At 38.6% G+C, this 14410-nt stretch overlaps 1 protein-coding gene across 8 annotated transcripts in view; it reads left to right on the top strand.

Annotated features, from left to right (window-relative positions):
* The window catches only part of LOC139118936 (arf-GAP domain and FG repeat-containing protein 1-like), a 34271-nt gene extending 20188 nt beyond the window's left edge, over window positions 1-14083 (top strand). Inside the window, exons 5-11 of one of the 8 annotated variants that reach the window (XM_070682504.1) lie at window positions 1684-1797; window positions 4761-4895; window positions 7242-7370; window positions 7824-7940; window positions 10845-11210; window positions 12067-12596; window positions 13142-14083. In XM_070682504.1, coding sequence (XP_070538605.1) covers window positions 1684-1797; window positions 4761-4895; window positions 7242-7370; window positions 7824-7940; window positions 10845-11210; window positions 12067-12596; window positions 13142-13198 — 1448 coding nt within the window. In that variant the 3' untranslated portion in view covers window positions 13199-14083. The remainder of the gene's footprint in view (window positions 1-1683; window positions 1798-4760; window positions 4896-7241; window positions 7371-7823; window positions 7941-10844; window positions 11211-12066; window positions 12597-13141) is intronic. The other 7 variants (XM_070682505.1, XM_070682507.1, XM_070682508.1 and 4 more) reach the window with 7 other exon arrangements.
* Window positions 14084-14410: the final 327 nt, after the last annotated feature.

Genomic DNA, 14410 nt, shown 5'->3' on the forward strand with positions numbered 1-14410 from the left:
TTGACCAATGTCATAGATATGCATGTTAATTTGTTTTGTGATATGATCCAATATGGCTGCCATGCGGCCATTTTGCTACGATTTTTTCATGTACAGAGCCATAACTCAGACATGTTTCAACCGATTTATTCAACGTTGGTACAAGGACATTGACCAATTTCATAGATATGCATGTCGATTTGTTTGTGATACGATCCAATATGGCCGCCAGGCGGCCATTTATTACAATTTTTTCATGTACAGAGCTATAACTCAGATATGTTTTAACCGATTTTATTCAAAGTTGGTACAAGGAGATTGACTAATGTCATACATATCCATGTCAATTTGTTATGTGATACGATCCAATATGGCTGCCGTGCGGCCATTTTGTTACGATTTTTTCATGTACAGAGCCATAATACTCAGGCATATCTCAACCAATTTTATTCAAAGTTGGTAAAAGGACATGACTTATATCATACATATGTACGTCAATTTGTTTCATGATATGATACAATATGGCTGCATGGCAGCCATTTTGTTACAATTTTTTCGTGTCCTTAGCCAAAACTTGGGCACATCTCAACTGATTTTATTCACCGATTTTATTCAAACTTAGTACAAGGACATTGACCTATATCTACATATGCACATTGATTTGTTTAGTGATACAATCCAATATGGCCGCCATGTGGCCATTTTTTTCCGATTTTTTCATGTCCGGAACCATAACTCAGACATGTATCAAGCAAATTTATTCAAAGTTGGTACAAGGACATTGACTTATTTATACATATGTATGTCGATTGGTTTCACGAGATGGTCCAATATGGCCACGTGGTAGCAATTTTGTTATGGTTGTTTCATGTCGAGAGCCATAACTCTGGCAAGTCTCAACTGATCTTATTCAGAGTTGGTACATGTACATTGACTTATGTCATACATATATGTGTTGATTTTTTAAATGGTAAGATCAAATATCGCTGCATGGCGGTGATTTTGTTACAAGTTTTCTAATGTACAGAGCCATAACTCAGACATATTTCCACCAGTATCATTCAAAGTTAGTACAAGGACATTGACCTATTTCATACATGTGCTCGTCAATTTGTTTCACGTCATGTAGCATTAACATGTCAATTATTGAAGTTTCATAAGTAGGCTGATATATCAAGAAATACTGCATCAAATTCATGAAACTTTGTACAGATGTTAAGCTCACATTGCTTTAACATTGAAAAAGACATTTATCAGTGTCATTTTAATTAATTTGTAATTGCATAAGTAATGAACTTTCCTAATTAGGGTGATATAGCCACAAATTATACAACATCAAATGTGATGAAACTTGATACAGATGTTGATCTCATAGTGTTGTAAATACTGCATCAAACTTTATTAAATATGGTACCAGTGATAATCTGTAAGTGTTAGGATTGTATGCAATAATGTTTTGCAACATCCTGTGATTAATTCCTAGTTGACTAATTTTATGAACTTTAGGATGGTGGCCTACATTGGTTTTATGTTTTCATCACCATGGAACTCATTCTTTGCCATTGAGCACCATCTGTATCAAAGTATTTTTATCACAGACCTAATAATGAAGAGGACTCTATCCCCTCTGAGGACATGTAATCAAAGTACCCATTAACAAGTGGGGACTGTGTCATCAACGATGACTTGTTTTTTATCTTTCAGGGGGAGGCTTTGCAGATTTTGGATCGGCCTTCAGCCAGCAACAGCCTGCATCCAGTGCAGCATTTAGTCAGCCAGCGGCACCCCAGCCGGCAGCAGCATTTTCAGGGCCAAGTGGTAAGTCCTCAGAATCTCTTCCAGCCCACTTGACTACCCAGATCAAAAAAACATTGGCATGAAATATTTTGTTTTGCTTTTCTAGCATGCCCTGTAATTTTGAATGGCCTGCTGATCAATGTCCAACATTTTGCTAAGGCTTTCTGCCGTGGAGGGATTCTGGATTGCAAAACCTTGGGGTTTGTATGCCGCTAGAGAAACTAGAAAAATTAAGTTAATGGCCACAGATGCATGCCTGTGAATTTTCTTTTCTGCTGGTTGTGAGCTTTGAGTTGTTGTACAAAGATGTTTTCTCAATGATTTCAGCAAGGTGAGCCTTTCTCCTTACCATAGTACAGGTACATTGTAATTCCTTCATAATTAGAAACCACTACATACATGGAGACAGCTGAAGTCTTTCAGTGGGTTGCTGGTTTCTGCATCTCTACAAATTTGAATGAAATTCAGGATCTGAAAATATCGGCTCAAAATTGCGCTTCAACCGGAAATAATGGATGAGGTTGTTTGAACAGGACTCTTCAAAATTTATGACAGTCCTCTCTCTCTGTTTCCTGCCAATTTCTGTACACATAAAATTCGGTGAAAGATAAGTTCTGAGCTCAAAACAGGCTGGCAAGTGCTTTCTGTACAGTCAAGTGGTTTCGTTTTCTGCACATTTATATTTTCTGAATTGTTTGCGCTATTTAAAAAGAGGATTGTCTCTGAATTGGCTAAATAAACGGATTTGTATTGGGACTTAATGAACAATCACAGTGTTTAGTGGAAATTGTCACTCCAGTATGCGTGCCCTACTTTGTGAACTTTCGTACACAGTGAAAGAGAGGTCGACAAACAGACACACTTCTCCCCTATCATGCACCTACACACATCAATACACTTAAACTTCCTACACTCATTCCGTCTCACACAAACACAAATTCTCAATCTCAGACTCTGACAGGCTCATTCTGTGAATGTCCTTACAGAGAGATGTACATTCACAAATTCACAATCATTATAAGATACATACCATTGCATCCCCTCTCTCTCTCTCTCTCTCTCTCTCTCTCTCTCTCTCTCTCTCTCTCTCTCTCTCTCTCTCTCTCTCTCTCTCTCTCTCACACACACACACACCCATCTGCACATACCTCAATCATTGCTAAACTCTCAGAGTACCCCGTTCCAAGCACACAATAGTCTACATAGTCCCAGGATAGTGTCTGCATGGCCACTCCCCATCACTCATATTTAAATACTGCCCTCAGATGGCTAACAACAGGACCCAGCACATTATGTGTAACTTCTAAATGGCACCATACTGTTATCATCCTGATTTCTCAGGGTGACATATTGCATTTTGAAAAGTATCATCTTGTAAGCTATGTTTTAGGTTTCACTGGTCACTGATCTAACAGAGAAATGTAAGCCAATCACATGCAAGGTCTTGAAACCCTTTCCTGTGAACCTCGTGGATTTCCCTTGTAGGTAGTTCGAGTGACTTCATCCATGTGAAGACACAATTTTCATATTTACATCAACCATGTCTACAAGTATAGTACATAAAATCCCTTGTATTTCAAATGGCTTGATTAAATTTGCTACCAGAAAATAATATTTGTAATTCATAAATATTTGGCAAACAAACAGTAATGGCAAAGTTTAGTCCAGGGTTTTGAAATATTGGTATTTTGGCCTGTTTACTCTGACCTTTTAAGTCTGTGTTCTCTTAAGAAACCACCATTTTTTATAGGGCATGTATGTGATACAGCTCAAAAACAAAAAAACTTTTCTCCCAATTTCAATTTCATGACTCAGATATTTGTCTAAAATTTGACCCCTACCCTGCCATCATGGACAACTTGCCTGAAGATCTCATATTCCGTAATCCGGTCTACGTGACTAAAGCACAGCCATCTGTACTTGTATGAGATAAATTTACTGAGGACATGCAGGGAAAAAATTTCATTTATCTAACATCCTTGGTAAGGGACATAAATACACAAGTTGTGGCAAGCGTACCAACTTCTTGTAATGTGCTGTACCTGCATTATGCTCCTTATTGCATGCTTTAACATATCCTGCCTGCTTGACCCTACCCGCTGCACAGTAAGTGAGATTACCCACAATGCCACTCGATTTGTGCACTCAGACAATATTTGCTGAAGGCTATTTCAATCGTATTCATTTCTTGACAATTTCAGACTTGAAATTTAATTCTAAGATTATTTGTTAAGAGTATGCTCCAAAATTATCAACTATGTTTCATTTTCAAGAGTATATTAAAAGCCGATGTTTGAAAGTGTTAGAAATTTCACACCCTTCAAGGTAACATTATCAGCAACTAAGATGGTCTTATCATACCACCTGTCAGACATGCACATTTCCATTGTCATGAATATTCAAAAAAATCAATACCATTGATTTTGCTAACAGTAACAGAGGTGCAACTTATGGCCTTACTTTCCTTGAAAATATTTTGTATGGCTGTCAAAAATATCTGTTGGAACAATCACAAAATTGCTATCACCACTGTGGGAAAGGGATAGACCTTCTCGTTATTCAAAGTGGGAAGTCAGAAAGATGTGATTATGAAAGCAGTACTGTCAGATTTTTAAAATATGGACCAAGCTATCCTGTGTACCAGAAGAATTTGCATCTGTTCATCATGTGATCTCAGTGTGTACAGATCAAGGGGAATTATGGGTAACACCACTTCCTGTGCTCCGCTTAGTCATGGTAGCATGTAACAATAATTAACAGCTTTGTCTAACTCGTTTTGATCGATCAACTCAATAACAACCTTACCCACCCGCATTCTTCCAACATTGGACTAGCCTCGTCTAAACAACTCATAAGGGTTTAGTCCATTATGGAAATGGGGGTGGGGAGGGTGCTATATCCATGCAAAGCTGGTGGTGGGCTGGTATGGCGGGGCTTTTCATAAAAAGGGAATGTCTCTCACGTGGTTGTGATTTTCTGTCTAGCTACTGACAACCCCTTTGGTGTAGGGGACGCTCTGGGGCCGCCGAAGGTCCCACTAACGGCCGATACAGTAACTACTTCATCTGCTAACCAGCCACCAATCCCTGCTGTCTTTCCTCCGCCACCATCTAGCAACAGTAAGTCTCACTCCATTCTTCTTAACATTGCTGTTTTGCCGTACTTTAGTTTGTTTTGTTTTGTTTTGTTTTGTTTTGTTCCGAGTGATTTTGTTTTGATTTCAGCTTTCTGCTTGTGTACTTCGGTGCATGCAGTGTTTGTCTGGGACCATCACAGCTAACAGATTGCTATATAGATATTGGAAGGAAATCATTTTCTTCTGTTTCCATGGTGTCTGGTTACCATGGGTACAAAGTGTAGAGTTTCAATTTCACATCCTGCAATGTGCCAAAGTCCCTATCATTCAACAAAACTGTAGTCGTCCTTGTTTATGTTTGATTGATTCATTTTTCTGATGGAAACATTAGAAAGTTCAGGATCCATTTCAAGACCTCATGTCAGCCCATTTCTATGCTGAAACCATGAGCAAAAACAATGAACTTATTGTCAAAAGTTACAGCAATCATGCCAGTAATCAAATGGAAGGCATTATGGTACTTTTCATAATTAAAAGCATTATGCACCTCAACAGTAAAGGACTTAAACAGTTGATCAGACTTTCCTCAATGAAACCTTCACTACCATTCTCTTGTCAAATCAAGAATAAAAACCAGGGGTCATCACTCAAAATTTGGTACCTATCATTGAGATACAAATTCCGTAACATTTACTGATATTTCTATTCAAAATGGCCACCAACTCTGTGTTAACTCTATGGGGAAAAAAATTTTTTGGATTTTGGAAAAATTACGACTACGACAATTTCCTTACTCCAAGAGCTTTAAAATGAACCCCCCTCAAGTGGTAGATCAGAAAAGTCTGTAAAAATTTGAGAGTCCAAATATTTGTCCTCGAGGTGCATTGTACTCTTAATAAGGATGTTAATCACAATTTGTGTGTCCAGAAATGTATCAGATGGTTGTGCTTAGTATTTAAAGGGAGGGATTCATCAAATTGTATGTAAGTGCATTCATTGTCAACATCTTTGCATACAAAATATCATCTGTGATATATTTACTGTATTGAAGTGCACACCCTCTACAAACTATACCACCATAGTCTTGAAAAATTAAGCTGTCTGCTGCTCAGCTTGTATCAAGTTACAAAACACTGCATTTCTAACTCTGGAGTTCATTTACAACATGTCATCAATTATGCTATGTTCATAAACAAGTAAAATATCAAGATCTTTTTAATTTGTCCATACACACTGGCTGGCCATCATGAAATCTCCTTGTAATTGGCAGCCATCATGCCTTTGAACATGAACTGCTATTACAGTGCGCCCTCTTGTGGTCACATTTGCATTGTGAATTCATTACTTTGCATGTCATTTGAGGTCACAGATTGCAGTGTGCAACAAATGGCAGACTGACCATTGTACCTTGAGCATTGTGTTTCTTCATGTTGAGATAAAAATGTGATAAGATTAAGCTAGATATAAAAAGAACAACTTACATATTTTCATTGAACATATTGCATGCCTAGTAGAGTTTATTGCTTACATAAGGTCTTCAGGTCAGCAAACTGCCTTCCAAACTAGTACAATTGCAACACAGGTCCTGTTGTTGTGATAAGCAGTAAACAAATTTCCAAGTCTGGAAATACAAACAACCTCTTACAATTCGACCATGTATAACTGCAGTACCATAGCAAATATGCAAAATGCAACATTCGGCTTCTGTGCAAAGCATAAAGTGTACATGTCAGTGCTTTTTTTAAGTGCAGTGTTGTAAGATGGTATATTCTATTAGAGTTTCTCTCTGTGTGTAAGTGCAGTCATACTTGGTATATGATTTCCAATATCATTAATTACATTCCTTAAAGCATTGTAAAGCACTGTCTACATTGAACTGTGTACCAAGGTTCAGAGTAGTTGTTCAGTCTGGTCACTTTATCATGGATTTAGATGTATGAAAAAGTTGTGTCACTGTGCTTGAATACATGGTGTGAACAGGTTAAACCTGGAATTCGAATGGCCCATGGTACAAACAAAATCGCATGCAGATATGTGTATAGAAATACATGTATTTGTGTACGCGTTTGTACACATGGGTTTGTTTGTACCGTCATCACATGATCATTTGAGTGTACTGAGTCTGTAGGACACCAGAGTAGAACCATTCTGTACTAACAAAGATATTCACCCACTAATATCAAGTCTAGCACTTCTTCCTGTCAATTTATACCACAACGAGTCACCAGATACGGGAATAATGATATGTCATACAAGTCAACGAGATATTTATGATCAGTTCGCCAGATTCTGTAGTGTTATGCATTTCACCACCCAACCTAATCCCAAACTCCCCTGTAAAAATCACTAACATCTAAAACCTATTATTAACAAACATCTTGTTCCTTAGCAATGCCAGTCACGCCACACGTTGCCAAGTCGGCCAATATTCCAGCTCCACAGCCTACCCCCCAGAGTTCTCACGCGACATTTCAGTCGCAGACTCAGACGGTTTCTCAACCATCCGTCACAGAAACTCGTAAGTTTGTGGAATTTGCAGTTCTGAGCATGAGGGTTTAAGGTTCTGGTGCTAGTCAATGCATTTTTGGCTCATATACCGGTAATATTAATACCCGCAATCAACATTAATCCCTGTTAACAATTACCCATATGTTCATATCATGAGGCAAGCACATACTGTCCGCAACTTTGATGTACGTGTGTGTTCAGTCATTGTTGGCCTCACAATACAACTGAGAGGAAAGTGCAGTTAGTTGAAAAGTCAACCATCATGAAAATGTGAAATTCATCCCAAAGTTCAAAGAAGAGTGTTTGCATTCTGAATAAGTCCTAGGCAATCAAACACTAACACCAAATGACATAATGTATTGTGCAAAAACGGTCAAATATGCTACTTTTATGCAGCAAACAAAGATACAAATATTGGCATCATCATGTATGGTAATGACATATTATCTCTCAAAATCTACAGCAAATCCATTCTTATCGATGTCATCATCAGGCTCCGGCCAGTCTACAACTTCAAAACCATTCCCAGAATTTCCTTCCAGGGCGTTGGTCACGTCCACACCGTCAGCCCCAGCCAGCAGTAAGTTCCACAAGTCGGGTGTCGTCTGCATGGGAAAACATGGCTGACCCTTTTGGACCATGCATGAAAACCTTACCTTTGCCCCAAAAAGGAATTCTCATTAGCCTGGCTTTCTCACAGATCTTTTCTTGTCTTTTTATTACACGTTGTAGAATTACAATTTCAATTAGATGAGTTACATAATTTTGAAAAGTTGAAATCTTCCATGAAAATTTTTGGCCTGTCTTCAATCATTAAGAAGTTTGATCTTCACTTTGTCGACTTAGACACCATAAAAGACTCCAGCATCAACCTTAAAGGTATACTGTCACCTGTTCCAATTTTGCCACAGTTACCATGGAAAGAGAAAATCTAACCAATCACAGATTTTTTAAGCGGGTGGCCACTTTTTAAAAACAGCGCCCTCACATGGGTATTTTGAATACCAAGGAATGCCCCTTTGCCTATATGGGCATATTTAGATTACAGGTGACTGTATACCTTTAAAATCTTTGGATAGGGGTATCTCATCATAATTTTAACACCTACAGTTGATATTAAACGCCCATCAGCTTCTAAGTCTTCTATTATTTTAGTGATTATACATTTAAACTAACACCAGTTCGTATTAATTTACACACTGACATTATGTATACAAGCATCACTGACTGAAACTACATATGAAAGTTTTAACAAGATAGGCAATAAATGGCCCCCCTACTAAACTATGGCCTTCTCCATGAACTCGAATATATGCTCTAAGCAACTGACAGGCACAGTACACGATGCATATTTGCACTGGAGTCCTCACAGGAACAACAAGTTTTTATCCACTGGACCTTATTTTGAATTTAAGATGAACTGCAAACCATTAATTTTTACTTGCCCATTCTGTCATAGATGAATTCTATAGTGCATAAGAAAATTAACTTGTTTAATGAGTTGAATGAAAAAGAATGTCTGAGAAAATGACATAGTGATTTGATTCCACAAAAAATTTACAAAGGTGGCTCATAGGCTTGTCTGTTTTTGATCCGTTTCTATTTAATGCCATCCATCACAAAACATGATCAGGCAAATCATGAACATCTGACAAACTTACACTCTCATGAAGTTATTTTCAACCATAGTACTATAAAATTTTTGGAAAATTTTTCTGCAAAACTTTGCATCATTTTCATGCAACTAGAGCTTCATTTAGCTGTGCTGTGTGTTTGCATTGCTGGTCATCAACTCCCTTTCCTTTGCAAAAAAAAAATTGTAGAAAAGATCAACAGTTTCAAAACACTAACTCTGGCTTTAGTAAATTATTGCCTTGATTTGCCGTTACTTTTTTGTACCATTTAGCTTTTTCTTATGTAAGCTCATGTTTTCCCCTTTGCTCAAGCTTTCCTCAATAAAACTTGCAAAATATAACGTTGTATCCATATCAAGGTGCATTCTATTGTAGAAGAAACCTGTGGTAAAGAATGTATAGAGATGACTTTTCAAAAATACTGAATGCTTTACCAGTCAAGTTTGAAAAGTTTAAATCTGATTTGTGGCATTCGTTAATACAAATATGTTGTCCCTTTATTATTTTGAAGAGTGTCAGCATAAGGAAGTGTTGCCCCATCTTGAGTTCAAGGCAGTTCAACAATGTGCTCTCAGTATACCTTAACTTCAAGGTCATAGAACACCATTGTCAAATAGATACTTATCAGTGTTTAGGTGACATCCTGCATTGATTACACACAAATAGTGATCTAAACAAATCATACAGTCTGACCCCAAAGTGGTAAATTGAAATTTTCACAGACGTATAATGATATTTTTAAATATCAGAGTTTTAAAGGTGTACAGGGACTTGTTCTGTTTCTTGACTTTTGATTTTTGTGTTTTCACTCTTTTTGCAATTTAGAGTGATTTTATTGTATTTCCTAACAAAGAACGTTGATGCCTAAGGGTCTCCAAGAGTAATCATCATACCAACAAATCTCCATACACTATTTCACAAATCCCATGTAAAGAATCCCTATAACAGCTTGCCTGTATTGACTTCAAAGGGACTTGCATGCTGCAACTGCTAGACTGTGGTGCTGCATTTATTTTTACTATGGTGGCTGGTACGCTTGGTGCAGTTTCTGGCATTTAGCTTTCACAAGTTGTGAAAGAGCTTGTCAATACTCAACAATGTGTTCTCTATGTTTTAAGGTAGTGTGCGCCTCGAAATTGAAAGATTAACCCTTTGCTCGACCTTTCCTCAGAGAAATTTTCAACCATCCTCTGTGAAAATCAAAGATAGAAATTGAGGGTTACTGTGCAAATTTTAGAACTATGGAAACAAATTTCCTTAAATTGCTTGATATTTGAAATTCAAAATGGTCGCATCCCCTATGTTAACTCTATCAGAAAAAATAAAATTTTCTATTTTCACAAAAATAAGACAGTGAAAACCTTCATTACTCCAAGAGCTTTAAAATGAGCCCACAAGAGGTAGATGAGAAAATTATTGGATAACTTTGAAAGTCCAAATATCTGTCCCTGAGGCACATTCTACCTTAATATTCATCATAAGAGAAAGACAAAGTTAAACCACAGGCAAAAGAAGTTGTAGTCCATTGCGCAGACCGTATCAGACAAGGAATTTTTCGACATTTTCTTTAATGAGCCCAATACCAATAAATGCAACAAGCAGAATTTTCTTGAATTAAAGAGGATACTGTTTAGTCAGTTGCAAATCAAATTGACAAAGAGGGCGCACTATTGCCCAAATGACTAAACTGTAAGAAAATAAGATGGTGGAAAATTCATTCACACCACAAGCTGTAAATTGAGTCCACACAGAGTTTCATAGAAACTTGAGTCTCAGAATATCCGTCCTGAAGGCTCATCGATTCATGTCCAATTTTAATAATTATATGATACATCCTTCGATTGTTGCAGGTTTACTGCAGCCTGGACAACCTACAGCCAGTCAACAACAGCAGAACAGTTTTGGACCCATGGTGTCGTCAACGCCCAGTGCCCCTTCTGCTCAACAAAAGTCACACAGTGACAGATACGCTGCTCTGTCAGAACTGGACACACTATTCCATGACACCTCCAGTAGCATCAATTGGTCCGGAACGCCACCGTCTTCATCGGGAGGGATGTTTGGTTCTTCGGGATCTCTCGGCAGTGGGGGAGGCGGAGTTTCGGCGTCATCGATGTCGCAGTCGTCAAGTCTGGGTAACATGGGCACGACATCATGGGCTGGAGGCTCTACAATGACTAGCAGCGGAAGCATGGGCGTTCCTGGAGCTGGAGGAGGTAAGACTATGAATTATAACAGCAAAAAGTGTTGTACATCAGTGAAAGAGGAAAACTTCCATCCTCGTTCCAGACTCAAAATAGTGGTGTGTAGATTGACCCATTCTCTGTCAAAACTGAAATATTGGTGTGAAAGTACAAACACAGTGACAGGCGATCAGGGTAACAGCGTATGTTTGTTTCTCTAAAGGACATGCTACCCAGTTGGGTAATGCTTTTAAAATTGTTTGCTGGTAACAGGGTCTGTGCATGTATCAGTGCTGAAGTAATGCGTACCATGTGACTGAAAATTGACAAATCACAATGGAGATTTTTGGTGAGCTGTGTTACAAGTTGTATTTGCCCCTTTTCAGATCAAAGTAATGGTGAAAGCAGTTTGTAAATTGCATTGTTATTTGTGAATGAGGAACTGTGACAGCCACACAGGCAAATCTTCTCTCAGACCTTACAGTCAGAGATTCATCTCATGACACGATGTACATCTTCCTTTGAAAGATCAGTTATTCTGGTGCCTTTATCGTTATAAGTGGTCTGTAAATTCAAAGGCATAATAAAAATGCAGAAATTCTGTAACTCACAGAACTTCAGTGCTAAAAATCCCAACTCATCGACAGCACTGTTAACAAAATTAAGTAATCCTTCAGAATTTCTCCCAGTAGTCTGACAGAACAAAGAAAGACACAATGAATTCAAAAGATGCGTGTTTGAGCCATCATTTGGTAAAAAAGGAGTAGGTATCAAACCGTGTACACGTCTCTCATTGCATAAGCATACAAGATTACAGGACATTTTTAGTTGATGTTAATTTGCATATAATGAGACAGTGACTGAATGTCTCCGTTGTTGCTTCTCACAGGTTCCACTAATCCATTCATGGCAACATCAGCAGGGACTGGCTTCAACCAGCAAGGTGCAACGACTGGCTTTGGACAACCGGCAGCCAATCCCTTCCTGGCCCAGCCCTCGGGAACAGGATTTGGACAGGCCAATGGATCATATGGACAGATGACCCAAGCCAATATGGGATTTGGAACACAACAGGCGGGCATGTTCGGAGCACAGCAACAGCCACAGCAAGCGGGTGGATTCGGAGCACAACCAGCCGGAGGGTTTGGGCAGCAACCGGCGGCAGGGGGCTTCGGGATGCAGCAACCCGGAGGGTTTGGACAGGTTGGGGGTCAAGCCAACTTTGGAGGTTCCATGGGCGGGTTTGGACAAACACAGCAACAGCCACAGCAGAATCTGAGCTTTGGCGGCGCCGGCACGGCGGCCATGGCAAGCAACCAGTTTGCGAAGATGGGTCAGCCGCAGCAACAGCAGTTCGGTGGATGGGGACAACCAGCACAGCCTCAACAACAAATGAACATGGGTGTCAACCCTTTCATGGTAAGTTGCACTCACAAACTTTGTCCAGATACCCTATTTCAATGCCTTCAGCAACGAAAATGTAATGTTAAAAGTTTCCATAATGTTAAAGCATTACTAACCTAAGAGCTTTGATGTCAGAGGCAGATAGAGTAAAGTGACGTGACAGCTTTTGATAAATATTTGTTTGTTTAAGTCTATATCATTTCAAAGATTGAGATGATATCTTTAATCACTTTAATTTATTCACAGTTAGCTCATGCCATGTTTAAAAATTTCAAGAAAATAAAAATAATTGAACAGAATAGAATGCCTTTGGATATTTCATGTAGTCTTAAACTAGACCCGGATGTGTCACTTTTAGCCACAATGTATGTACTAGGGGAAAAAAAGATCATCCAAATTGCATGAAGACAGTTTTCAAAGCTGCTTTGTCTGTTTAATGTAATAAGTATTTCCCAACATACCAGTCCAAAATTGCCATGGTAATTGGAACACTTACACCAAAATTAGAAGGAGCGTGTTGTACTCAAATTTACAGGTCTTTTCTCTTGTTGTGTTTGTAGTCTGGAGGACAAAACCAGTTTGCTGCCAGGAACACAAGTGGGAACCCATTTCTGTGACACTGAGACAAGCACAATATCCAACGACTGTTTCTGATGCTAGGTTTATGGTTTATCTGTTCCAACATCACATCCTGGCTGATGAAAGACACTTTCAGGATCAACTGATGAGTGAAAAAGGCGAAAGAGAAACCGAAAGTAGAAAGGAAAATTTTTTAGATAAAAAAATAAAACATGGACAATGGGGGGAAATCTCCACCAGAATAGTTGAGTCCTGAGAAAGCCCTGAGAAATTTGAAATGCAGGCTTTTGATACGGTGAAATCCCAGACAGGTGGCTGTCAGAATTGCTTTGTGTGTAACTGTAGGTGTCTGCTGGATGACAGCATCCTGTTCTTTACCCTTTCCACTTCTTGTTTCAAACGCTGTGATTGGCCTCCACAGTTGAAGGTGCTTTTCCGACAGCCAATGAAAATGTGTAACCAATCGACCAGTGAAAATATTATTTGATCATAAGTAATGCACATATGTATTACATATAGCAGTTTAATGAAATATTTATGCGTGGGATAAGAGGCAAGTATTGTAAGAAGGCAGATTTTGTGTGTGTATTTCCATTTTGTACCCCTCAAATGTTTTGTTAGATTTTTTATTTAATTATTTTTGTCTTTGTAATCAGGGTGGTGGCCAGTAACATAAACAATGGACAAAAATATAAAGTACATCAAAAATGATAATTCTGGCTTCACATCGTGTTGGTATAACCTGTGGGACCTTCACATCATGTTGGTATAACCTGTGGTACCTATACATCATGTTGGTATAACCTGTGGTACCTTCACATCATGTTGGTATAACCTGTGGTACCTTCACATCATGTTGGTATAACCTGTATGTTGGTATAACCTGATGTACCTTCACATCATGTTGGTATAACCTGTGGTACCTCACATCATGTTGGTATAACCTGTGGTACCTTCACTCATTGTGGTATAACCATGTTGGTATAGTACCTTCACATCATGTTGGTATAACCTGTGGTTACCTTCACATCATGTTGGTATAAACTGTTGGACCTTCACATCATGTTGGTATAACCTGTGGTACCTTCACATCATGTTGGTATAACCTGTGGTACCTTCACATCATGTTGGTATAACCTGTGGTACCTTCACATCATGTTGGTATAACCTGTGGTATCTTCACATCATATATGGCTGTGGTACCTTCACATCATGTTGGTATAACCCATGGTTACCTTCACATCATGTTG

Source organism: Ptychodera flava, chromosome 19 (assembly GCF_041260155.1).
Source record: "Ptychodera flava strain L36383 chromosome 19, AS_Pfla_20210202, whole genome shotgun sequence".
NCBI classification, from domain to species: Eukaryota; Metazoa; Hemichordata; class Enteropneusta; family Ptychoderidae; genus Ptychodera; species Ptychodera flava.